Source organism: Bos indicus x Bos taurus, chromosome 3, assembly GCF_003369695.1.
Source record: "Bos indicus x Bos taurus breed Angus x Brahman F1 hybrid chromosome 3, Bos_hybrid_MaternalHap_v2.0, whole genome shotgun sequence".
Lineage (NCBI taxonomy): Eukaryota > Metazoa > Chordata > Mammalia > Artiodactyla > Bovidae > Bos > Bos indicus x Bos taurus.
In genome coordinates this window covers 105,335,641-105,362,706 of record NC_040078.1, presented here as the reverse complement: position 1 = coordinate 105,362,706, position 27,066 = coordinate 105,335,641, and the positions used below count along the sequence as shown (strand labels likewise).

Below are 27,066 nucleotides of genomic sequence, written 5' to 3'. Positions count from 1 at the left end.
TGTGACAAAGGCAGCCAGGCAGAAACGCCACGACCTGCCCGGTCTCCCAACAGCTCGCGTCTGCCAGGCGTCAGCAGGGTTGGGAGCACGATCCCTGATCCACCACACTGGTGGGAAAGCGTGCCACCCCGCGCCTGCGCACTCGGGGCCCTGAGCCCCGCGTACCGAGGTCCCGCCCGAGGGAGGGCCCGCACCCCCGCCCCGCCCCCTGCCTCTGCGTGCGCACCGCCTAGAGCCCGCCTCCGTGAAAGACTGCCCGGCGCATGCGGCCGGGCTGGTGCACTGGCTGCCGGGGCTCAGTGTGAGCGTCGCTCTTTTAGCTTCTTAGCCGACGGCAGGATTTAAAGCCGGCCTCAGGTAGGCTGACTCCGGGGATCCTGCGGGAGCTGTTCTCCAGTGCAGCAATCGGCGGCGGGAGCCGAGCCCGGTGCGGGACCTCCCCACCGCCGGTGACAGACATGGTCCCCACCAATCAGGGGCGAGGTGGCCCGCCGGCCTGCCCAATGGGCTGCGTGCCTAACGGGAGTGGGGCGGGTGGCCAGGCCGGCGAGGAGCCGGCTCCCGCGCGCCGGGCCGCGTGGCCGGGCGCAGCCGGGTAGAGCGGCCGCAGGGGGCGTGGGGCGGCGGGAAAGGCCGCGGGGCCCCGGGCTGCGGGCCCCGGCAGCGCCCTCGTCCGTGCGGCTTGGCTGTCCTGATCAGGGTGCCGGGGTGGCTTGCGGGGCGGAGGGGGCCGTAAAGGCGCGGGAGCCCCCTTCTGCCCGGCCCGCCCCGAGCAAGCAGCCCGGCGGCCGCCGTTCCATTCAGACTGCCCGGGGCCTCTCCCCTCCGGCTTCAAGGCACGGCCTTAGCCTCGCTGGAGGGAGATCAAGGCCCGCCGCGGTGGGGGATGGGCTCGGCGGCCTGGCTGCGGCCCCCTCGGGCGTGCCCGGACTCCCGCAGGCGGAAGGGGCCTCGGAGCTTACAGAGCCAGACGGCCTCCCTTGCTGGAAGCTTCGGCCCCACAGCTGGCCTCCTCACCTCCCCTGCAGCCCAGAATGAAGATGCTGCGTTTTAAAGAAGTTCACTACGTGTGCGTGGCGCACTTACGTCCACACTCATTATAATTTTGAATTCTCAGCAGTCCTGTGACACGGGCGATGCGGAGATTCTCAGCCCGGTTTAACAGATGTAAGGATTCGGGCTTCAGGCGGCTTCCGTGACTTGACAGGTCCCAGTACATGACCGGTGGAGCTGCAGCTGGATCTCAACATTTACCAACAACATCTTTGTTGCTGTTTCATCTTTGTTGAATTCCTCTGATGCATCTTGATATATGTTACTTCTGTGCCTGAAAATCTTCCCGTGTCTCCTCACCTTCCGACTGAAGCTCAGATTGAGCACTCAAAGTTGCCACATGGTTTAGGCCCTTGCCTAAATTTGCAATTTATTTCCCACCATCCCCAGACCCCCCTCACTCTCAGTCTCTTTTCTTGGCCCTGCGTCTGTGTTCTGTAGATAGCTGTCACCTTCCTGTCCACTCTGTTCCCTTGCCCTTCAAAGCCATTGTCAGGTCCACGTAGCAGGAGGTGTCTGGATCCTCTCTTCCCTACTTCCACCTTTTTGTGATGTCCATGGTACTTACTCTTGTCTTGCTATTGAAAGCTTTCTGCTCTGTCTTCCCCATATATACCTGTCACATATCATCCCTCTGCTACCTGCCATCACTAGATTACTCATTTATTTGTAAATGGTTCTGTCTCTCTAACTGGACTGCAACTTGAGCTGTGGGCCCAAATCTGAGTAATTTTTGTGGTCCCTAAAGTGTCTAGCACAGTAGCACTTAGCTATTGGGTAGGCCATCCATGGGAGTGACTATCCCGTCAGTATCTCCCATCAGCATCTCCTGCCTGGTCTCTGAGTACATTGGGATATTTATTGTCAGGCACTGTGGGGGGCTACAGGAATCTCCCATAAAGAGAGGTGTTATCCTCTGTGAGTAAAATCAAGGCCAGTTAAATGCCAATAGATGAGATGAGTCTTCTATAGAAGTAATCCACTCTGTACCCACTCAGAATGGTTGAGGAATTTCTAGGAACATCCAAAATTTAATCAGTGAGACTAGACTATAGCCTGGCTAGGACAGCTCTAAAATATATCCAGGTCTAGATACTCACACGTCAGTAAGGCACTGTTCAGGTGTGAAGTGAGAGCAGAGTGTCTCTCAAATACTAGGGACTTGGGGTCAAACAAGTTTGGAGAAACTGCAGACTGTATATCCCTTTGGGAAATCACAGTGCACATTGACTTATTAAAGGCTCCCATGGGTCTTGCATTAAAGAAACCAGTTGACTGCTTAACCAGCATTTCTCTGATTTATCTGTCCATAAAGCCCTTTTTGGGAGTCCTGTGTACATTTTGACAAAACCAAGGAGCATGCTTTTGGGAATGCTGCAACAGAATAGAAAGAGCAGGACATGGTTGAGTGTCTTTCTTGCTGTCCAAGTAGGGAGGACATTCTGAGCATTCTCATCTCTTTGCCAAGTATGTTCATTCCTGCCTTGGGGAGGAACACAGCGGGGCAGGGGAATGTTTCAAGCAGAACTCCCCAGTTTCCTTGTTCCTTTCTTAGCTTATTTTTATTATAATTTGGCTTCACATGGAAGTGTTCCCAGAGGAGGAAAATGTCCTGGACCATGCCAAAACATTCTACTTGTGATTGTGTTTTCGTTTTGATCACATTCGGGTTTACTGACCCAGTGATATTTCTGAGCCTCTGAAGCCGGAGCCAGTGGTAAATTCTCCCTGGTGAGCCTGTTGCTGTTTGTCTGCTCACCTCTCACCTCTGCAGTTCTTGCATCTGTCCACCCCTTTTTCTCTCACCAAGTCTGAATCTTCTGTTCCTTGCCACCCCTGCTCTTAAGATTTAATCTTCTCTTCCCTCTCTGAGTCTTCTGCCCAGTATGTGCTTCAGACTGGTTTATTATCTGATGTCCTTTTCCTCCAGTATGTACAGTCTCTCCTTATGACATACCTGGAAGAGATTGCTGGTAAGGAACAACTTGTTAAATTTCAGAAGAGAGTTACCTTTAATTAAAGACCTTTAGTTTTAACTGCAACTCCTTTTAAATGTTGAAGTTCTTTTATTCTGTCTTCTATAACCTAAACGAACTGTGTTTTCTTGGTGATACAGTATGGTTTAGCCAAAGGCATTCATTACCTTTTTCATGGGGAATCAGAGTTCTCATCCAATATTGAAATAGTTTCCCTATGAAGGGAAAATAACAAAGCACCTGCCTGAAGCACATCCAGTGTCTGGTGGCAGTGTCAGCCAGCATTGGGAGCATTGGGTTCTGTCAGCAGAGCTGGGTTTTGTTTGTTTTTTTGTGTTTTAATAGGCTCTCAAGGTTGTTGGGCTTCCCAGGTGGCTTAGTGGTAAAGAATCTGCCTGCCAAGCAGGAGACATGGGTTCTATCCCTGGGGTCAGGAAGATCCCCTGGAGATGGAAATGGCAACCCACTCTAGTATCCATGCCTGGGAAATTCCATGGACAGGGGAGCTTGGCAGGCTACTGTCCATGGGGTCACAAAGAGTTGAACACGACTTAGCGACTAAACAACAAGGTTGTTAGCTGTCAAAGCTTTAAACCAAAGTGGCATTATTTAATTAGCAGTTATTTTCCAATTCATATTTGACTAAAGCCATCCAGTGATCCAAGAAACATTTGCTGGGATCCCACATAACAACATTCCAAAGTCACATGGCAGATAGGGAAACTGAGACTCCTAGAGGCTTCTTAGCTAGTAAATGGCAGAGCTGGCATTTCAGCCCACATCAGTTTGATTTCTTGAGGTATGTTTTTTTCTTCCTCTCAGGTCAACAAGTAAAATGAAGTACATTCTAGTTACTGGCGGTGTCATATCAGGAATTGGAAAAGGAATCATCGCCAGCAGCGTGGGCACGATACTTAAGTCATGTGGTTTACATGTGACCTCCATTAAAATTGACCCGTATATTAACATTGATGCTGGCACATTCTCTCCTTATGAGCATGGTAAGCAAAATGCATTTCTTTTTTAGAAATAATAATTATGTAATATGTGAAAGAAAATGTCAGCTCTTGGAAATTGTGTGTGTTTTGCTTTGCATAACCTCCATTTCCTGCCTCCTGAGAAGAGTCCTTGGCAGAGCAGAGTGATGGTTTTCTCACCCTGACATAAAGGAAGCAGAAATCTTTTTATTTTATTTTATTTTATTTTATTTTTTATTTTTTTAAATTTTATTTTATTTTTAAACTTTACATAATTGTATTAGTTTTGCCAAATATCAAAATGAATCCACCACAGGTATACATGTGTTCCCCATCCTAAACCCTCCTCCCTCCTCCCTCCCCATACCATCCCTCTGGGTCGTCCCAGTGCACTAGCCCCAAGCATCCAGTATCGTGCATTGAACCTGGACTGGCAACTCGTTTCTTACATGATATTTTACATGTTTCAATGTCATTCTCCCAAATCTTCCCACCCTCTCCCTCTCCCACAGAGTCCATAAGACTGTTCTATACATCAGTGTCTCTTTTGCTGTCTCGTACACCGGGTTATTGTTACCATCTTTCTAAATTCCATATATATGCGTTAGTATACTGTATTTATGTTTTTCCTTCTGGCTTACTTCACTCTGTATAATAGGCTCCAGTTTCATCCACCTCATTAGAACTGATTCAAATGTATTCTGGAAGCAGAAATCTTAAGAGGCAATGGAGTTATTAGAGTTTTGTGGTTTCTGTGATAGAAATGGTATTTTAGGTGGCCGAATGAAAGTTTGTCTCTTCTCTTGGAAAAAGATATCTGATGACATCGTAACTTTTCGAATATTTGAGAAGAGGGATTGTGTTTATTCTCTGTGGCTCCAATCTTTAGGAATAGGATGGGTTGATAGAAGTTGCAAGAACATGGATTTTGGCCCAATATACGATCTTACTAATAGCAAATGCTCTCCAAGAGTGGGGTGACAACTTCAAGAATTTGTGTGTTCCCTTTGGTTGAAATGTTCAGAGACCAAAGGACCATTTTGTAGGGATTCAGGCCACAGATAGATGTTGAAGTTGGATCATCTCTATGCTTGAGATTCTGTTTTGCTTACAGAGTTTGGATAAGAACAAGCATCTTTTGAAGTGAGTGAAAAGTCAAAACCATTAAGATAGGGTAGGAATACAGCACTTTACTTCTTTGCTATTGCTGATTACCTCCTGTGTGGTAACTGTCTGAATTATGTAAGAGAGTAATTACTTGAAATTGGGGGTAGATGTACTGTTAAGACATGTTAAGGAAAAAAACTTCTTCAGTTTTTAAATTGTTTTCATACTCCTACTTTCTAATAAGAGGTAAAAATCAATGAATGTCATCAGAGCAAAATCTTTGTGTCAGGAAAAGATGGAAAAATTGAAGCAATATTTCAGAATTCTTGAGAGCAGAGGATGAGGGAGAAGCAAGGCCAATTTTTACTTTCCTATTTTTGAGCTCGTTTCCCATTGTGATGGTTGGAAGGCCCCATTTAGGGCAAAAATTGTAATGGCACATCAAGGCATGCGTGTTAAACAAAAGAATAGGAGGAAACTTGAGCAATTTTGCACTTTTGTTTTGGACTAAAACGTGGCCCAGAAGTCAGTTTTTATAATCAGCATGACTAGACTATGTTTAACTTTTTGGATCAAATCCTACTTTTATCACATTTAAATCTTTCTCTGCTCAAGTAGGAGACTTTGTCGAAAGTTCTTTTTGTTTGGGTGATGGATGCCATAGCATATAGAGCCCCCTGTGTCTTGCATGGCCGTAGCTTCCTTCTGTTCATTCCATGCTGTTTCACAGCAGACTCTTCTGATTCAGACTGGGTTTGGAGGTAGACGGGAAGTATGGAGTTAACCTTTTGCAGAATGGGGGGTGATTTTTCTTTCATGTTATATTTACTTTTCTAAAATAAATTTCCCTGCTTCCTGTCAAGTTAATGCAAACATCGGTCTGTTCAGGTGTTTATATGTGGGGACTCAGTGTGTGCCACGGTGTAGGTATCTCTCACGCGTCCTAATGGTTTCCACTGTTCACTGCAGGTGAGGTTTTTGTGCTGGATGATGGTGGGGAAGTTGACCTTGACCTGGGTAACTATGAACGTTTCCTTGATATCCGCCTCACCAAGGACAATAATCTGACCACTGGCAAGATCTATCAGTACGTCATTAACAAGGAACGCAAAGGAGATTATTTGGGGAAAACCGTCCAAGGTAATATAGGATTTGCCTTCAATGTTTAAAAATCTTAACCAGTTTAATTTCTTTTGTGTATAAAAATGTACCTTTTATGCAATTTCAGCATGAAAGCATCAAGTATTGTGATTGAAATATATCTTCAGTTGAAAATTCAAGTTATTTTTTGAGTGGGCTCCCGCCTCTCTATGAATGATATTGAAGCTGACAGTCCAGCTGTGTGGTTTGAGTCAGAGAGCTGTTGTTTTTGCATAGTGATGAGTGTGAAGTGATGAAGGCAACTAGATGAGGGCAGTAAGCCAGACAGTGTGTGCCGTGCATCTGGAATGTTCTGTGTATAGACAGTGAGAAGGAGAAGGACTCCCGTCATGTCCATGGGCCTTTGGGTTGGTCGTGGGCTGGAGGGAGTTTGAGAAGCGGGTCTCTGGTCTGCCTGAGCATTCACCAGTACAGCATCACTCGCGCCTGTGCACACTGATCGTTTGAGACTCATGCTACTTAAAAGGTGTGGTTGGAAAACCACTGGTCTGCTATAATGGCATAAATCCAAATTTGGGGGGTTGTTGAAGAGTGACTTTCATCTGAGTCATGAGAGAAAATCTGCTTTTGACTTTGGACTTTACTGGACTGAGAACGAAGGGTTGCGATGACAGCTGGCTCTGCCCTGGGGCCACCCTGGCCGGGTTCTGGGCTGGGGGGTCATGTGTAGGTCTTAGCTCTGCCACTTACCAGCTTTGTGAGCCCTGGCAGATCACTTCCGCTCTTTGAAGTCTTAACTTCCTTTTCTGTGAAATGAGGTTAATAACAGTGCCTACCTATTTAGGTTGTTGGCAGAATTAAAGGAGCTGAGTCAGTGGAGTATGTCTCCGAGTTCTCAACACACAGGACAGGGTTGATTAGGAGCTGCAGTGATCTTTATCATACAGTTTGCTGTTCTAGGCCCCTGATGTCTTCATTCATTTATTCACTCATCAGCGATTTCTTCAGTGCTCAATACGGTCAGTTGCTCACTGGTGCTGGGAGTAAATGGTGAACAAGACCAGGGAGGCCATTGTCCTCATGGAGTTACACAGGGTTACATGGGAGAGGAAAAAACAAACAGATGAAGTGAAATGCCTGGTAGGAGCTAAGAGGGAACTAAATAGAGTGAGGAGAGAGTGGTGGGGAAAGGGATCAGGACCGGTGATCAGGAAAAGCCTCCAAGGAGGGGGCTAGTGAGCTGAGAAGCTAGCCCTGGGAAGGGAAGGAGGGGGCTCAGCACAGACAGAGACCCCCGGTGGCAGTGGGCCTGGTTAGGTACCGGGAGGGAGACTTTCTGCACTGAGACCAAGGTACAGGGGAGAGGTGGGTTGCACCCAGGTTCCATGGGGCCTCCCGAAGAGCCACGGCATGGAGGTCACCTTTTATGCAGAGTCTGGAAGGCCGTTCAAGAGTGTAAGCCTGGGAGAAATGAACTCTGACTTGTATTTTTAAAAGATCACTTTGGCTGCTGTGAGTGAACTACATCATATCCTGTGCTGGAGGCACTGCGGGTTATATACATAGTGGGTTAAACAGTAATCTCTGCTCTGTTGGAACTGGCCTTCTGAGCCCCAGGACTGTGATTTAAAAAGTGCCGAGCTGTGGCTGGTGAGGGCGAACACTGTCTGCGAGGGCTCTGCCAACCAGCTCCCCAGGGCACTCTGGTGACATTTCCACAACCTTAGGAAGGAGAAACTCTTAGCTCCAGTTCACGGATAGGGAGATTGGACTTAGGAATAGTTAGGCGTGTTGCCCAAAGAGCCACACCTAATGAGTGGAGGACCTGAGATTTGAATCCAGACGTTCTGGCCCCAGATGCTGTGCCCCAGCCACCCTGCTGCGCTCTCCCGCCTCTGCAGCAGGTTGTCTACCCTTCAGTAAGCTGGAAACTGATGGGTCTGGGTCCTGGGGTTCTCTTGGCCTTGGAAAAGGGTGCGTGTGATGTGCCTCCCCAGCCATAAGCGGTCGGGGTGGCCGCCGCACAGTGGTTGTGCAACCAGGTTAGGTTCTGCACTGGGGCCGCCGCTCCCAGGTGGCTCGGTTGCCCCTCGAGGTCCTGCTCTCCTGCAGGGCTTCCAGTCACAACTGGGAAATCTGGAAGGGAGGCCAGGGGAGTGTGATTTGTTAAGGGCATTCAAGAGGGGTCTCACTGATACTGTTATACGCCCCTGCTGCTCTGTGGTTTGTTGTCACAGAAAGTATGTTTGCCTCAGTTAATGCCCATGGGATGTGCAAGTCACGCAGGTCTTTTCTCTTCCTCAGTGGTCCCGCACATCACAGATGCAATCCAGGAGTGGGTAATGAGACAGGCCTTAATACCTGTGGACGAAGATGGTCTGGAACCTCAAGTGTGTGTTATCGAGGTTTGTTGAGTCTCTGTGGCACTCCGTGGTACCCGTGCATGTGACCGGGTGTACATTTTCTCCTCTTTAGTCAGCCACCAGCTACTGATAAGCCAATTGCCAGTGAAGCCCTTGACCCTCCCAAGGGCAGCGTGGCAGGTGAGGGCACCGTCACGGTCATGTGGAGTGGCCCCACCATCAAAAGCGATACTTCATTCACGCCTTCTTCTTCCAGCATTTATACACTTGCTTAGTATGGCTTGTACCAGTAAGAGTGGTATGACACATTTTCCTTTGTCTCTTGAGAAAATCAGGTGATCCAACCTTCTGTTTCCACCAGCAGGAATGTTCCTTCCTGAGCCTCTTTTGGTTTCACTTTCTGTGCTCCTGCTTTGCGGGTCCCAGCTGTTAGATCTCAGCATTCCTGTGAAAACAGGAGACTCCAGCAGTTTGTTTATAAGTGGTTTTTATTATAATACAGAAGTTATTTATGGCTAAGTAGTCAGATCTCAGGTTCTTTGCTTTGTGACTCTTCAGACAAATAAAATTCCTTAGGGCATCGTTTACCTGACCTTTTCCTTGAAATGATGTGGAAAGATCCGTAATAACCTTGGGGAATGGTGAGCCTATCAGAAAGGGATCTTTTAGTAGAGAGAAACGTCTGCTTCTTGTTAACTGACGTTTGTTGGATCCAGGGCATCTGTATTATGTTGTTAGTGATAATTGAGATGACACAGTGCAATTGTTAGGAAACTAAACCACAAGAAGATGTCGTGTTTCACCTCTAAATTAACTTTGTCATTCTAGCTCGGTGGGACAGTAGGAGATATAGAAAGCATGCCCTTTATTGAGGCCTTCCGTCAATTCCAGTTCAAGGTCAAAAGAGAGAACTTCTGTAATATTCATGTCAGCCTCGTGCCGCAGGTAAGGCATTTAGGGCTTCACTTTGGGGGACGGAGAAGAGGGAGAAAAGGGTGGTTTTCACTCCTTATCTGTTTCAAATATTTGAGGTGCAGGAAACAGGGAATATACACACTTCTTTGTGAACTTTAAATTATTATAATCATATTTTTGCAAAGGTCAAATGGAAAACATTTGAAAAATTGATCAGGGTAATTTGCAGTTGTAGACAGTAGGTTGCACAGGTCCATTTGTCTCTAGTACATGGTGAAACTATACGGCAACTGGAGTAAAGGGAATTCCTTTTTAAGACAAAAATTCACAAAGATGAATCCTCTGAGTGGAGTCAGTAGTAACAAGAAATTAGGAAGACAGAAAGCAGGTGGCCTAGTAGAAACGAGCCGGGCAGACCTGGGAGAGCTGGATCCTAAGCTGGCAGCAGGGAAAGCAGAGAGCAAGCCTGCTCACCCTGCAGAGCCGTGAAGACTCGGGAATGGGCAGCCCTGGGCGCCTCGGGGTGACGTGGGGCTCGTTATAATTGCTATTTCGGAAGCACTTAGACTCTGGCATTCCCTATCTAATGTGCACAGTTGGGCATCAGTCCTCTCTTGCCTTGGCAGAGGACTAGGCTTTTTCTGGATGAGTAGACACTAGGGACAGTGTAATTTTGTGTTGTGGAGACACCCTGCCTTCTTCTGCTACTGGGTTTGCAGATCATCATAGCCAGGCTTCCCTTGTGGCTCAGCTGGTAAAGAATCCGCCTGCAATGCGGGAGACCTGGGTTTGAACCCTGGGTTGGGAAGGTCCTCTGGAGATGGGAAAGGCTACCCATTCCAGTATTCTGGCCTGGAGAATTCCATGGACTGTATAGTCCATGGGGTCGCAAAGAGTCGGACACAACTGAGTGATTTCACTTTCACACTTTCATAGTCAGGCAGGGACTGTCTGTAAGAGATTATAGGATTCTTGGGGTATGTGACTAACCCAGGAGAAAACACACTGCCTTCAGAGGCTCCCGGTGAAAACAGACCAGTCAGATCCCCACAGCTAGGACCCTGGTGGACAAGCCCACCTACTCACAGAACTTTCGGTTAGCTTTTATAGTGAGCTGGCAGCCAGTGATCACAAGGCATTTGGAGAAAGCATCAAGCATGCAAGAGACCAAAACAACAGAAGAAAATTAACTTAGAGGAAATTGAGGCTCTGCAGGGGTAGGAAAAGGAACCATCAGAAAAAGAAAAAGCAACATCTCATTAATATCCTCAGAATTAAGAGGAAATAAACTGCATCCATTAAATGGAGCCGGATATGTTAAGAAGAGAACATTCAAAGCACAGGAAAGAATTCTCGGAAATTAGAAATTAAATAGCAAGAATGAAAATTTAGGAGAGAGAAGGCTAAGGAAATACCCTATAAAGTAGAGCAGGAAGATCAGGAGAGAAAAGGCAAGGGACTTAGAGGTTGGTCTGGGACTTCTGATCCAAATAATGAGGTTTTTAAAAAATAGGAGAAATGGAGAGGCATGTGTAATGTGAACCAATCAGCCCACCTTCTGTTTCTGAAAATAGAACAGCCGTGCCCATTTGTGTTAAAACATCAGAGTTGAGTAGTTGTGACAGAGACTGTGTGGCCTACAAAACCTAAAATATTTATTGTCTGGCCTTTTATAGGAAAATTTTTCTGACTCCTGATCTAAAGAATTCAAGGAAATTTTCAGATAGGAGTTTCTAGATTGGAGGGCCTAGTTAATGCCCAGCCTATTAAATGAAAAATGACCCCCCACCAAGGGACATAGTTGTGACATTTTGAAATAATGGTGCAGAAATTCTAAAAATCTCTAAAGAGGAAAATCGAGAATCACTATGGCATTAGAGTTCTCAACAGCAGTCCTGAAAGGTAAAAGATAGTGAAGCTGTTTCCTTAAAAATTTTCAGGGAAAATGACTTCTAACTTAGAATTATATACCCAACAAATATATCTGCTAGAGGAGAATAATTTAGTATGTAGAAAACTCAGCATATCCACAAAATAAAACCAAAAAACCAACCAACGAAGCCAAATCATTGGAAAAGTCATGGCACGTGGATTAATTTGCACAGTGTCTACAGAGATGGGGGCTGCAGACACAAGGCAGGTACATGTAATAGGGGCAGGGAAGTGAAAAGAGTGGGTTCCTGATCCAAAAGGGAAATCAGTAGAAAACGCCTCAAAATGTCAAGAAATAGCAGTGTAAAGCATAGGAGGAGGCTCATTCAAGGGTGAAGGACCTACTGTACGGCATAGGGAGCTACATTATATATCTCGTAATTACAATGGGAAAGAATCTGAAAAAGTATACATGTATGTATGTGTGTACACACACATATGTATATATATGTATATAGTTATGTATGTATAAGGATATATCTGAGTCACTTTGCTGTGCACTTGAAACTAACACAACACTGTAAATCAGCTATTGTTGTTTTGGTCGCTCAGTCATGTCCAGCTCTTTGCGACCCCATGGGCTGTAGCTGGCCAGGCTCCTCTGTCCGTGGGATTTCCCAGGCAGGAATACTGGAGTGGGTAGCCATTCCCTTCTCCAGGGGATCTTCCCGACCCAGAGATCAAATCCACATTCCTGCACTGGCAGGCGGATTCTTTACCGCTGAGCCACCAGAAAAATCATGTATACTCCAATTTAAAGAAAAAAGTGGAAGAGCAGCTGTCTCTCGGGTTTGGAAGGGCGAAGGGATAGATAGGACTGGTGCTACTGCTCTTTGGACAAACCTTAAATGACTCTTTTACTGTAAAACATGCATGGGTGTAACCTTGACAATCTGAAAACTAGATGGGAGTTTAGGTAAATGGTCAAATTATCTATTTACGTATTAAAAGAGGTTGGGAGAAAAGTCATACTTGAAAGTCCCTTATCACAGAGTAACTAACTTTTTTTTTTTTCCCTCCTGTAAAATAGCCAAGTTCAACAGGGGAACAGAAGACTAAACCCACCCAGAACAGTGTTCGGGAACTCAGAGGGCTTGGGCTTTCCCCAGATCTGGTAAGATTTCCTGGTTACCTGGTTTCAGTGTGATCTTGTCTGTCTAATTAAGATCTGGCCTTCATGAAAGCGAAAACCTTTGTTTTCTTGGCCTGCGTGTAGTTAGCCGACGGTGGCCAAATAGAGTCAGTGCTTTGAACTGGGATGTGGTTTGCAAAAATTTCCCTACCTGGCATGTGTGAAGTTGTGTCTTCTCCTGCTATGCAGTCATTCATTCTCCTTTTCCTCCTGCCCAAGAGCAGTGGTTGAAGGAAACGCCAGTCAGCTCATTAATCTCTCTGTCAATTTGTCCTACTGCTCTTGCACATTTGTCCAACTTGGGATTTAGGAAGTTTTGAAAACAGGTAACATTTTTACAGTTTCTGTGCATTGTGCTAGGAGTTGACATTTTCATCCAGTGTAACAATGTGGTGTCTACTTTAATTTCAGTCCGGAGAAAAACCCAACTTTGTAACCCCTTCTGTCTCTCCACGTGTCTAGGTTGTGTGCCGGTGCTCAAATCCTCTTGACACGTCAGTGAAAGAGAAAATATCGATGTTCTGCCATGTGGAACCTGAACAAGTAAGTAGAAATTTCATCTTCTCATAAACCGTTTTTTGCTTCTAATTATCCTAGTCTCTTAACCAGTTTCATGAGGCTTATTGCTATTCCATAATTTGAGACAGGAGACTGTTCCCTAGAAGAACTGACACCCACAGGCCCTATAATTTTCCATCACCTTATCCCTGTGGTTCCCCAAATATCCTTTACCTGTCCTGTCTGTCCCAACTCCTATGGTTTGCTCCAGCCATGCCCAGCAGGTGTTCCCCTCCCTGGAAATAGGCCTGACAATCTCCCATTCCTCCTCATCCTTCGGAGCCCAACTAGGACATGGTATTGTCTGAGAAGCTTTACCTTCCAAACCTCCTCAAAACTCTGGGTGACCTGTGTGTCTCACAGGTCCTGCTGGTGAGCCTGTCATTGCCCCTTATTGTGTTTGTGTGTATCTGTTCCCGTGTGTGTGTGTGTGTGTGTGTGTTCGTTTTGTCTGTGTGTGTCTCCCCTCACAGACTGAGCTTTTTGAGGGCAAGGATCACTTTATTCAACTTTATATTCCTGGAGCCTGCTGTCTAAGTGTTGGAGGCTCTAGACATTTTTAAGTCTTTTTTTGTTACTTGTGCTAATGGCAGATACCTATGGTACAGGAAATTCAACATTTTGGAAGCTGATATATCTCAAGTGCATGGTACGGAAATTCCAGGGGTGGTGAGTTGGGATTGTAACTCTGGTCAGGTTTGGCTGACTTAGAGCAGAAGGAAGTTGAGGTCAAGGAACTTACGGTCGGGGTATGGATGGTTTGTTCTATTACTAGGTTGTTTGAGAATCAGAGGAGCCCAGCTGGCCTAGAGAGGAATGAGTGAAGCAACAGGGTTAAAATAAGAGAAATCCATTTATAAGACTTCTAGGAGTATGGAAAGTGAATATGAAAAAACGAAAGTAACTGTGCTGGCATTAGAGCCAATGAAGCAGAGGAAAGCCTTTGTCCATTAGAGGCAGCGGTCCTCTCCAGTCCACGACGGCTTGTGCTTCAGGGTGTGGGAGCAGCCGGAGGCTGGAGATCATTGTTCCTGGGTTGATGCCTGAGCCAGGAGCTCCATCTGAGGGATTCTGTTTCATACTAAGTGTGTGGAACGTCAGAATACTTTGATTGGTATAAACAGCCTTTTTTCATGCACTTCAGTTATTTTTTGTATTTCTGTCCCTGCAAGCCAAGGTAATTCAATTCTATAATAGAATAGGTTATTATTAAAATTGGAAGTGTTAGTCACTCAGTCGTGTCCAACTGTATGTAACCCCATGGACTGTAGCCCACCAGGTTCCTCTGTCCATGGGATTCTCCAGGCAAGGATACCAGAGTGGGTAAGCCATTCCCTTCTCCAGGAGATCTTCTGGCCTAGGGATTGAACCTGGCTCTCCTGCATTGCAGGCATTTTCTTTACCATCTGAACTGTGGCATTTTATTAAAAATGTAAAGGAAAGTTCCTTATATAGGGGACTTTAAAAAAATTCACAACTGTTGAGAAGCAGAAGTGTACATATGAAGCAAATTCCATCACACAGCTCATGCTGGGAGCCAGGGTTGCATGTAATTTAAAAATACAGATTTTTTTCCCCCTCCTCTCTTTTCATCTTAGAACTTTGCTGAAATTAGTCACTATTAAAAATGTGACAGGAGTTTCTGTATTTAAATTAGACCTTCACATTTTTTGCCTGTCTTTTAATTTTCTTACTGAGTTTTAGGAGTTCTTTATATATTTCGAGTGCAGGTCTTTTATCAGATACATCATTTGCATATTTTTTTCTCAGCTTGCGGTTTGTCTTTTCATTTTATTTTTCCTTTTTTAATCGAAGTACAATTGATTTACAGTGTCATGTTAGTTTCAGGTATATGTCTTTTCATTTTCTTAATGGTGTCTTTGGGAGCATAAAAGCTTTTATATTTTTGATGAACTCCCAGTTTATCAGTTATTTTCTTTATAGATTGTGCTTTTAGTGTCATATCTAAGAACTCTGCTTAATCAAGGTCATGAAGATGTTCTGTGTTTTCTAAAAGTTGTATAATTTTAGGTCGTAACATGTACATAGGTCTAGGATTCGTTGTAAGTTAATTTTTATGGATAGTAACTTCAGTAAAATTTGGAACTCATCTTTTTTGCATGGAGCTGTCTAGCTGTTCCAACTCCGTTTGTTGAAAGATCAGTAATCTAATTTTCTTTGTGAAGGTGGTTTATAGACTTTTTATCTTTGTGAATTGTGTTTTAGATTTATTTATAGGTATTCATAATTTTTATTACTATGTGAATGACATATTGTTAAAAAATTTAATTTCCTGATTAGATATGACCTATGTAGGGGGCTTCCCTGGTGGCTCAATGGTAAAAAACCCACCTGCAGCGCAGGAGACATGGGTTTGATTCCTCGGTCGGGAAAATACCCTGGAGAAGGGAACGGCTACCCACTCCAGTATTCTTGCTTGGAGAATTCCATGGACAGAGGAGCCTGGCAGGCTGCAGCCCATGGGGTCACAGAGTCTGACACGACTGAGTGGCTAACACACATACACACATAGGAAACCCTGTTGACTTTTGCCCGTTGATCTCAAGCTTAGCAAGCTTACTAAACTTATTAGTTCTGATTGTTTGCCTGTAAGTTCGCTTGGTTTTTATGAATAAGCAATGTTATATGCAATTAGTGGCAATAGTTTCTTATTTTCCAATTCATATACATTTTTTCTTATCTAATTGTAATCTCTCATATCTCTAATATATTGAATAGAAATAATGATAGTGGCCAGGTTGGCCTCTTTCAGACTTTACGTATTAAGTGACATTAAATATCAAGCCAAATGGTATTTGCTGTGGGTTTTTTATATTTTTACATTTTCCTCAATTTACTAAGAATTTTTATTATGAATTTGTATTAAATTTGGATCCACCAAGGTGATCCCCCCCGCCTTTTAATCTATTCCTGTAGTGAATTCTACTGTTAAATTCAAGTGGTGTGCAGTGCTGCATGGGCCTTTGAATTTTTAAAAGCTCACTTGGGAGTGATTCCAATGAAAGCCAATTTTTAAAACCATTGATCTTCGGACATTTGCTACCTGGACATGATTTTTTTAAAAACTAATTTGTGGTTTTGTTTATGAATTCTTGAGGACGTTTGCACCCATGTTCATAGAAGATTAGCCATTATCTGTTCTTAATTTATATTTTTTAGAAAGTTGACCTTTTCTGTGTTTTTCAAATTTAGAACAGTTATGTTCCCAAGGTCATAATACCTGCTGCTGCTGCTGCTAAGTCACTTCAGTTGTGTCCGACTCTGTGTGACCCCATAGACGGCAGACCACTAGGCTCTTCTGTCCCTGTGATTCCCCAGGCAAGAATACTGGAGTGGGTTGCCATTTCCTTCTCCAATGCATAAAAGTGAAAAGTGAAAGTAAAGTCGCTCAGTTGTGCCCTTAGCGACCCCATGGAGTGCAGCCTACCAGGCTCCTCCATCCATGGGATTTTTCCAGGCAAGAGTACTGGAGGGGGGTGCCATTGCCTTCTCCGATAATACCTGCTGGGAGACTGTATTTTCCCAAGGTCATAATGCCTGGTGGGAGCTGTCGGCTCAGTTTTTGTTCCTTTTCATGAATTAACTTTGCTCATTTTTAAACAGGTGATCTGTGTCCATGATGTCTCGTCCATCTACCGAGTCCCCTTATTGTTAGAGGAGCAGGGGGTTGTAGATTATTTCCTCCGGAGACTTGACCTTCCTATTGAGAGGCAGCCACGAAAAATGCTGATGAAGTGGAAAGAGATGGCCGACAGGTTTGCTTCTTAATAAGGACCTGGGGGTTTCAGCCTTATTTTTCCTCTTTTTTGGTGGAAGCTCAGGGAATTCAGCTCTTTCTTATGTGGTATCAGCTCACATTGGAAAGGCCTTCGTGGTAAGGGGTGTGAAGAAAGGATCTTGGCCAGCCCTTGCGTAGCTGCATCATGGATGAGGAAGTCCTGATAGAGCTGGCTCAGGTCACAGATGACACAGCTGTCCCCTTGTCTCCCGTGCAAACAGGCCTGCTTGTGGTGATGGGCTAGCACTGGTACCTGAGGCCCACACGGATGGCGGGACATGGCTGGAGCACTCCTGGGTGCTCCCAGGCATCTGAGCTGTGTTTGGGAACGTGCCCACCCCACACCACAAAAGGATCAGCAAGGATGTCCAGTCTTTTCTTTCTTCCTTTCTTTTTGTCACTGAATTTGGATTCTTATTTTTCATGTCAGAGGAAAAGGATTTTTCAAATCATTCAGCTGCCAGTGATATTATCAGGCAGAAGAAAAGCTTTAGCTGGGTGTCTGTCATCAAAAATAAATACAGTTGCATGAAGCTGCTCAAGATCTGAATCAAACTAAAAACAGGAAGGCAGGGGGTTGAAACAGTGTTTTAAGAACCTCCCCTGCCTGCCGCTGTGGGTCGCTCTGGGCTGGAGGTCCTGTCCATGCCTGCCGCAGTGGGTCGCTCTGTGGGCTGGAGGTCCTGTCCTGTCTGTTCTTACTGCTGCTGTCACAGCTCATCAGTCTGGGGACTGGCCCACCACCCTGTTTGCCCCCTCACTCTGAGATGCTTACCCAGCACGTGACGGACCTTGACCCCGCGCCGCCGAGCCCTGGGCGTGCGCTGCTGCGGCCGCAGAGTCACCCCGACAGCACTAATCGGCATTTGCGGAGGGAGCACGCCTGCCATTGCTCAGCCATCCTCATTTTCATTTTGACATTTTTCCCTTTCAGTCTATGTCCATTTGCTTGTATATCATTATGTGGCCACAAAAATAGCACACGGTTTTACGATCTTTCATAAAATATTATAAGCTTTTTTGTGTTACTGATTATACTTTATAATGAAAAAAACTTTAATGAGTATGGACTATTGTGTGGATGCCAATAATTGGACTGTTCCCTTCATCACATAACTCTTGTGAATTGTCTGTGTTTGTTAATCTTTTCATTAAAAAAATTTGGAGTAGATTTTGAAGCCATCTCTTGGAGGCGGGTTCCAAAATCTTACTTTCTTTACAAAGCCTGCCATGTTGATCTGAAACTTGCTTTGTCTTTACTGTTCTGTACATAGAACTCAGACAGTAGTTGCTCCTATCATATTTTTCTCAGACTTTTTTTTTCCCCCTCTTTAAATAGTGATTTTCATCTCATGGAGGTACATATGGCCTGAGTAATTTGATATTTCTTGACCTTTGTGTGATAGATATGATCGCTTGCTGGAGACCTGCTCCATTGCCCTCGTGGGAAAATACACCAAGTTCTCAGACTCGTACGCTTCTGTCATTAAAGCTCTGGAGCATTCTGCACTGGCCATCAACCACAAACTGGAAATCAAGGTGAGCGGGGAATGCAGGTGCAGTGTGGTGTGGCATGGACACCTGCTTTGTATTTTTGGAGCTCAGAATTTCTTTTTAGAAATCAAAAAGATCTGTGGTCGACTCCTGGCTGGGAGAGCACAGTAGAGCATTTTTAGGAAATATGGGGTGATGTGGTCAGAGTAGAAGCCAAGAGGATGGACACCTGGATCTGAACATCAGGTGACTCCAGTGGTGAGGAGTCCTAGTGGCCAAGCATGTGGCATAGTTGCTGGCATCTGTCCAGTGTCCACCCCATGGAGCCAGGAGGTTTCTCAGTGACTTGTCTCCACTCGGTGAGTGGAGACTGGTGCCTGGAGCATGGGCAGTGCCTGGTGAACAGTGCTTACCGTGTTCTCTGGGATAAGCCAGGCAGAAGCTGAGCTGCTGGCATGTCAGGGCACAGCCCCTGCCCATCTCCTAGAGGTGGCGGAGGGTCAAGCAAGGTTCAGGGCAGGTCTTCCAGAGCCTAGTGGCAAAGCCGCAGAGTCTGTGTGACCCTGGGCAGGTTACTTAGCTCTCTTTGGGCCTTAGTTTTGCCATCTTTATTTAAAAAATATATGGTCTTAGTTGCATCACTCAGGATCCTCCTTATGGTGTGCAAACTTTCTATTTGGGGTGTGCAGGCTTAGCTGCTTTGAGGCACGTGAGATGTTAGTTACCTGACCAGGGATCGAACCTGTGTCCCCTGAATGGCAGAGTGGATTCTTAACCACTGGACCACCAAGGAAGTCCTGGTTTCCCCATCTTTGAAAAGGATTAGTGATGGTGCCTTTGTCACAGAGTTCTTTTTATAAGAATTGAGTGAGATCATGTGAAGTGCTTGGGAGTGTGTCTAGGGTAGAGGAAGTACTATATGGGTCAGCTCTTCCTGAAAACCTTCCACTTGTCCCTTTATACTTTTTTTCCCCAGCAAAGTATCTCCCACATAGAACTTTTCAGGAGGGGTCGGAAATTAGAAGTGAAGTTGGAGCTCAGTGCTGAGGGGCTGACTAGGCACAGAGCTGACGGCCCTGGGGAGCTGACCTCGCCCTTGGCACTTGGGTTGGCTTCCTGCTTTCCACTGGTTTCTCAGGATGAAAGTGAAGCTGCTTTCAGCTGGTGAGCAGGTTCCTAGAGGAGGAGCTGTTCTATGTGCTTTAAGAATTGTGGGATCTCCTTACCTTGCCTAGCCTTATTTTTTCACTAGTGTTTTCAGTCATTGATTCATTTTATCTCCTTGGAGGTACCCTGTGCCAATCATGTGTTAGATTGTGGAGGCTGAGAAGGGTGTCTGAGTCAGTGAGGTCTCTCAGGTTTGAAGGGAACATGCAGAAGAGGGGAGATCCTGCCTTGGTAGATACGTGAGGAGGGGTCTGTGGGCAGGTCTGGGAAGATAGATAAGGTCACAGGGAAGGGCATTCCCAAGAGCAGATAGCATTTATCCAAGGACTTGGAGGTGTGGGATGGTTGGGAGCTCAGTGGATGGGAGAAGTGTGAATTGGAGGGTGTCTGGAGAGAGGCTGGCGAGGGCCTAGCCATGAAATGTATCGACTGGGCCACTCCTGGTTTTTGCCCCCAGGTTCAGGGAAGTCACCACAGGGTATTGGGCAGGAAGGAGCAGGAAGATGAGCAAGGTAATAAAAAAGTGGGCAGAAGATTTGAACAGACACTTCCATAGAAGACACACGTGATATACATGAAAAGAGGCTGAATGCCTTTAGTTGTCAGGGAGATAAATGCAAATTAAGTCTCAGTGAGGTACCAACACGCACCCACCGAAGTGGCTAAGCGTGGCGGTGACGACGTGGGGATGTAAACTGGTGCAGTTGCTCGAGAAAAGAGTCTGGCGGTTTCACATGAAGGTAAACACATGCCTTCTGTGTGACCCAGCCATCCCGCTCCTAGATATTTACTCAAGAGAAGTGAAAACATGTCCACCAAAAGAATGTATTTTTATACAAACGGACCAGTTAGTCATAACAGCTAAAATCTGGGAACAGCCCGAATGTCCAGGATGAGTCGGTGGATAAACATTATCATGTGGTGTATTCCTACAGTACAAAAGTACCCAGTAGTAGAGAGGAATCAAGTCCGTGGTGATACACCACACCATGATGAATCTGAGAAATGGAAGGCTACCTAGTGCATAGTTCCATCTGTCTGAAGTTCTAGAGGAGGCAGACCCAGTGGTGACAGAACATAGACCCAGGATTGTGTGGAGCTGGAGGCAGGAAGGACGTTGTTTGCAGGGGGGCAGAGGGAATCATGGGGAACTTTCTATATCTTAATCAAGGTAGGAGTCACTCCTTTGCAGGGGACAAAACTCAATGCAAGTCCACACTTAAAATGCTTGTGTTTCATTGTATGTAAGTTATACTTCAGCACAATCGAGGAGAATGAGAAGCCCCCTGGGAGGGGAGATGGACTGGAGGAGATGTCTTAAACAGAGGGGACACTTCAGGGTCTGCACCACTCGACTGAGTATAGATGGAGAGCCAAAGCTTAATGATTTGAGAAGGAAACTCATATTCTAAAATATAAGAAAGATGCTAAAGTTTATCTTTAAAAGATTAGTATGAATACATGAAAGTTATTTTTAAACTTTATTTTAAAATTAAGAAAGATGGAGTGCTGTTCATGTTGTTTAGAGATCAGGAAAGAACGTGCTCAGGAGTCATGAGCCTGCTTCTTTTCTCTCCACTCTGACCGCCCCCAGTACATAGATTCCACGGACCTGGAGCCCAGCACCTTGCAGGAAGACCCAGTGCGCTACCACGAGGCCTGGCAGAAGCTCTGTAGTGCTCAGTAAGCAGAACTCTACCTTTGCTTTCAGGGGTTTGAAGTGTGTCTTAATGAATGCAGTGTGTGCTCTCTTGTGGTGGTAGATAATCTGATTGTTTAAATGTCTTTTAATTATTGACCCTGGAGGACTGAAGCCTCACAAAAATATAGCTTATCAGTTTTTTAAAAAGATATTTTTGATGTGGACCATTTTAAAGTGTTTGTGGAATCTGTTACAATATGGCTGTTTTTATGTTTTGGTGTTTTGGCCACAAGGCATGTGGGGATCTTGGCTCCCTGACCAGGGATCAAACCTGTACCCCCTGCATTGGAAGGTGAAGTGTTAACCACTGGACCATCAAGGAAGTTCCACAGCTTATTAGTTTAATTAATATGAAGCAAACTAGTTCTGAGTTCACTGATAATATTTACTGTATGCATCTTTAGATGAGATAAATCCTCTCTGGTGCCTCAAGTCTTATAGGAGCTCAGTTCCCCAGCCAAGGGTTGAACCCAGGCCATAGCAGTGGAAGTGCTAAATCCTAAGCACTAGATCACCAGGGGATTCTCTGGATGAGGCTTATAAAAGGTTTTTCCTTCAGACCATTTGATGAGGACTCATCAGTAGGATTTCATAAATAGGTTTTTTTTTTTTTCCCCCTGGCAGCTATTATCTAATATTAACAGTAAAAAAATCAGTAAGAATTTCTGGTTCCCTAGATAAGTTGAATGTTACAGAGCCATACAGCTATAGTTAGTGTGGCGCTGACTGACCAGGAAAGGCCCCCTTCCTACTTGGCGAGCTAAGGGGTAAACAAACAAACAAAAAATATTGCAGACTTAGGGAAGAATCCCTGCCTGGGACAAATACTGCACAGTAGTGGTATTACAGTTACGTATGCCATCTTTTTTTCCTGGTTATAAGCATTTTCTTGATGTTACTAAGAAGGAGAGTGGATGCTTTTCTGTGCATTTTCCAAGTCCATAGTGTTTCTACAAGTCATGGGCAGGATTGAAATCACAGTCCTCAGAGCTGGAGTGACTTCGGGGCGTCAGTGTCTTGGAGGTGACTCCTCGGGTGGTTTCTGGGAGCTGGACTTGGTGGAAAGGGGCTGCCTGTGGTGTGCTCTCTTGCACAGTGGCGTGCTGGTTCCAGGAGGATTTGGTGTCCGAGGGACTGAAGGAAAAATCCAAGCCATCTCCTGGGCTCGGAAACAGAAGAAGCCTTTTTTGGGTAAGGAGTAGGAAAGATAAGAAAAAGTGCCCCGTGGGCCTGTAAATAAACAGAGATTATCAAAGTCAAACATAAATCCTGTCTCTCCAGATAGCAGCTCAAGCAGAAGAAGCCTTTGGGTTCTGTTTTTGAGAAATTTAAACTCCTCTTTAAAATGAACCTTTTAAACTTGAGCTCCATGTCATTGTTATGGACTTCTGAGAGAATGAAATAGCAATTAGGAAATCTTGTCCATTTACTGAAACCAGCTGTTTGGCAGGACATGTGAGACTGGGTTTCATATCCTTGTTTGGAACACCAGCTGTCTGATTGGGCAGAGTGATTTTGGATGCATCCTGTAAATTTCAGTCATATTCAGCATGATCCATTTTAAGTGGGAACTTAATGAGAGAGGATAAGAAAACTTGAATTTTAAAGTACCGAAGAGAATATTATTTATGTCTAAGATCACATGACTCTAAAACCTGAAATCTTCCTATACGCTTAAACCCCATGTTTGAAATCTGTTACAGATAAAACATAGCAGGGGGTTGCATGTTTATAGCAGAAAATGATGAGAGTTTGTCATTGGAATTCTGTGAACAGTCAGGATGCCGAGTCCACGTAGGCGGGTTGGAAGTATGGGGACTCCCTTTTCAATGAAGTTTCATTTGCTTTCCCTCCATCTGGAAGGTGTGTGCTTAGGAATGCAGTTGGCAGTGGTTGAATTTTCAAGAAATGTGCTGGGATGGCAAGGTAAGTGTCTACTTAAAAATGTGTAAAATTCTCACTGGAATGTTCCTGGTGCCTGTTGGGTGGTGGGGGCCCTGGAGGCCAGGCTTGGTTTCCCAGTATCTCACAGCCACAGCGAAGGGAAACAGCTGAATGTATCAACAGAAAACACTCTGCCCTCCTCCAGGGGAACCACTAGCCACTGGAGGAGGAAGCATGGTGAACCGCTCGCCTCTGCCCTTGCGCCTTTCTCTGGAGATGCCCACACTCCCGTCACCATGGCTGTGGACCCTGAACTGGTGCACGGCAAGGAAACTAACTCTGGCCAGTGTGAGCCTGTGCAAATATTATGAACTTGGGCTCTGGAGTTGATTAGACCTGGCCTCAAATTTTGCCTTTCTTTTTTTTCTTTTTTTTAATTTATTTGGCTGCTCCAGGTCTTAGGGAATTCCCAGGTGACTCAGTGGTAAAGAACCCACCTGCCAATGTGGGAGATGCAGATTTGATCCCTGGGTCAGGGAGATCCCCTGGAGGAGGAAATGGCAACCCACTCTAGTATTCTTGCCTGGAAAATCCCATGGACAGAGGAGCCTCGGGGGCTACAGTCCATGGGGTCGCAAGAGAGTCGGATAGGACTGAGCAGTCATGCACGCCCTCTGGGTCTTAGTTGCCGCAAGCGGGATCTTTAGTTGCAGTGTGTGGGATCTAGTTCCCTGACCAGGGATCAGAACCGGGCCCCCTGCACTGGGAGTGTGGAGTCTTAACCACTGGGTTACCAGGGAAGTCCCTTTATCACTGTGAGTGATCTTAGCCTTTCTGAACCTCTGTCTCTTCTGTAAAATGGAGGTAGTAGCGGTAACCCGCTTCACTTGGTTGTAGGAGCTGAATGAAATGATACCTGTAGATGGTCCCAGCACAGTGCCTGGCAGTAGGAAACACTCGCCAGTGTTGGCTCGGTGCCCGCTGACTGCACTGCTGCTTCCAGACCACCAGCAGCTCAGTGGCTTCCAGCGGTGGTTTCCTGTTTCTCAGTGTTCTGTGGTCTGAGTGGACTCAGTGTGTGGTTTTCTGCTCAGTGTGTGGTGTGTCTGAACTCAGCCTGCCCCACTTTCGCCTCTGCCCGGCAGAGGTAGAGGGACAGTCTCATTGTCCACCAGTTCAGCCGAGCTTCCTCAGGGCGTGGCGACCACCTGGCTCCCGAAATGACAAGCCCGCTGTGTAGGCCCTTACCAGGAGTCCCATGGCTGAGCCATCATTGGAGGGGGGAGGGGACCACACGTGGTGTGAATCCTGGGGCACAGTGACCCCATCGCGGCCACCGGACCTGTATATGTTCTAAGCAGAATCAGCAAAGTTACCTGAGGAATAGAACCCAGCCTGGCTTTACCAAATACGAGGGGTTCCCAGTGGCCAGCTCACTGTTAGGTCATGTCACAGATTTTCACGGGAACCTGAGGAGGCAGCAGCTCAGTTCTGTAGGTAGCGCGGCCCTGGTGCTGGCTTCTGAGCTCTGTCCTACCACCTACGACTCGAGGTGGCCCTCGGGCGCCCTGAACCCCTGCACAGCCATCACCTCCTGCTGCTGCACCCACTGGGGTCCCCAGGTGGGTGGGTGACCTGGAGATGAGCTTCCCTGCATCTGAGACCTGGCCCCAGGTTAGGCCCCGGAGGAGGATGAAACCTCGCATGATGCACAGAAAGAGCAAGCAGACAGACGGTGCCAGGTTCTTTCTGTTTTAGTCTTCAGTGCTTTCCCTTATAGTCAGATGGTAAATTCAGTAAAGGATAGAAAGGATATTTGGGTTTTGAAATTAGTTAATTTTTGATTTAGCTCTTGAGTCGGGCAGTTGGGTAGTACAATGTGTAAGATGCTGAGGATGAAAGAAACGTAGAAGAAACTGTATTTGCACATCAAAGAGAGAGACTGGGAGAGAGATACAGTCTGAAACAAAAGGTGGAAAAAGAGAGACAGTCTAAGAGCCATCAGAAGGATGTACTATCTAAGTAAAGATTATCAGGTTATGCCATTGATTTGATTTCGCCATTTTGTACAGCTTGACTTCCCAGAGCGTTACAGATACAATGGGGAACAATTCAGCTTTGTCTGTTGAGTGCCCTTGTGTCTTGAAAATGTTATCCCTGGTTTTGGTTCTGGTCACTGAATAAGCTGAGGAGGGAATTTGTGACTTAGAGCTTAGGAATGAAACTGTTAAATAATCTGTTTGGTTGTAACTATTTTTGTAACAAAAGTATTTTGGTTTTTCAGATGCCAATTCTACAGAGTTTGACCCCAACACCAATCATCCCGTGGTGAGTCCTGTGTCTGGAGCATCTGGAAGGGTGTGGAAGGGATGTTATGAGTGTGATTGAGGGCTGGAGATGGGAAATGAGACCACTGGGTTCATTCTGGAGAACCCTGAGCACCTGGGCTTGCAGATGTCCCAGCTAGGAAGGAAGAACTTCCTGTTTCCATCGTGTGGTTTCTCACTGCTCTTCCCAGTTAGCCGCAGGAAGTTTTTAAGACAGGTGCCACTTCAGCCAGCTGGGGGTGGCAGTAGGGGTTCCTGATTAAGTAATTCTCAGGAACACTCTAGAACAATATTGACATGAAACACTTATTGGGCACTTATTACATACCAGGCACTTGCTCACTTCTTTGTATCACAATCCCCAGCAACCCTGGGAGATGGCCGCCTTAGTAAAGAACTGCTGGAACTTAGGACTGATTGTTTGACTTGGGCCCAAGCCCCAGGAGGCCGGCATTCCTCGTGTTAAATCTCCCATCAGAGGAATGTGGCTCATGGAGGGCAGACAGTGCCTTCATTCATCACCGAATCCCCAGCCCAGGCGTGACGGGCCTGTTTGATATCAAGGATGTTGTGATAAACAGGATGGACAAGACTCTTGACCTCAGGGTACTTAAACAGCATTAGTATGTGTTTTGTTTACCTGAAATTGAACTTTGCTGATAATCAGACCTCAGGGAGAAAAGAACAAAGGTTTTGAGACGTGGAACCTCGGGGAGGTGGGGGAGCCCAGAAAAGGTCCTCTCAGTCCCGCAGACTTTCACCAAGCTCCTCCCCGTTCCTGGCCAGCCTTATAAGAGCATCCCTTTCCTTCAAACAGCTGTCAGTCTAGTGAAGGAGACGTGTGATAACATGTCTGGTCTCGTATCCACGCTACTGTGTCAGTCTTTATTAGAACAGGCCCTTGGGGTCCAAAGTACCAGGGCAGGAATGGCCAGGGCAGGGGTCAGCAATGTCCAGTCCTGCGACTCAGGAGGACAGGCTGAAGGGTGAGATGCTTACCCAGAAGGTTTAAGAATGGCCGTCAGGAGACATTTTCCTCTGACAATAATCTCTTCTAAGGAAAGGCTGGACCTTCTCGCAGGCTCTCTTCACTCAGTGCGGGCGGTCTGTCAGGGTTTGGTAGCACATGTTTGTTTTTGGAACATCTCCAGGTCATAGACATGCCGGAACACAACCCTGGCCAGATGGGTGGAACCATGCGGCTGGGCAAGAGGAGAACTCTGTTCCAGACCAAGAACTCCGTCATGAGTAAGAGCGGCCTCCCTCCAGCCCAGCCTGCCGGATGCATGTCCTGGTTCTATAGCCAGGCCGGCATTTACAGCTTTGTTCTTACTTTGGAAGTTCTTTACTTCTTTCCCAGTGACATAGCCTAAGTTAGCACCATGCTCGTAGGTCACAGGCAGTACAGCTGGGGATCTGGGGGAACTTTGGGTGTGGATCACTCATCAGAATGAGTCGCTTAGGGGAAATCCATGGCAGTTTTACTTTCCTGTCTTATTAGGTCAAAGTGGATAAAACTGCTGATGTCGAGCACTTAAATGGCAGATGTCGAGCACTTGTCTTACAGAAATGGCAGTTT

General features: G+C 46.0%; 1 protein-coding gene across 4 annotated transcripts in view; it reads left to right on the top strand.

Annotated features, from left to right (window-relative positions):
• The first annotated feature begins 227 nt into the window (after positions 1–227).
• CTPS1 (CTP synthase 1) overlaps positions 228–27,066 on the top strand; it is a 31,457-nt gene continuing 4,618 nt past the window's right edge. Inside the window, exons 1-15 of one of the 4 annotated variants that reach the window (XM_027537651.1) lie at positions 228–357; positions 1,118–1,167; positions 3,852–4,030; positions 6,083–6,253; positions 8,519–8,619; positions 9,406–9,522; positions 12,455–12,538; positions 13,019–13,099; positions 16,739–16,890; positions 18,320–18,452; positions 21,169–21,257; positions 22,373–22,467; positions 23,140–23,202; positions 25,445–25,488; positions 26,639–26,735. In XM_027537651.1, the coding sequence (XP_027393452.1) occupies positions 1,166–1,167; positions 3,852–4,030; positions 6,083–6,253; positions 8,519–8,619; positions 9,406–9,522; positions 12,455–12,538; positions 13,019–13,099; positions 16,739–16,890; positions 18,320–18,452; positions 21,169–21,257; positions 22,373–22,467; positions 23,140–23,202; positions 25,445–25,488; positions 26,639–26,735 (1,408 nt within the window). In that variant the 5' untranslated portion in view covers positions 228–357; positions 1,118–1,165. The other 3 variants (XM_027537652.1, XM_027537654.1, XM_027537653.1) reach the window with 3 other exon arrangements.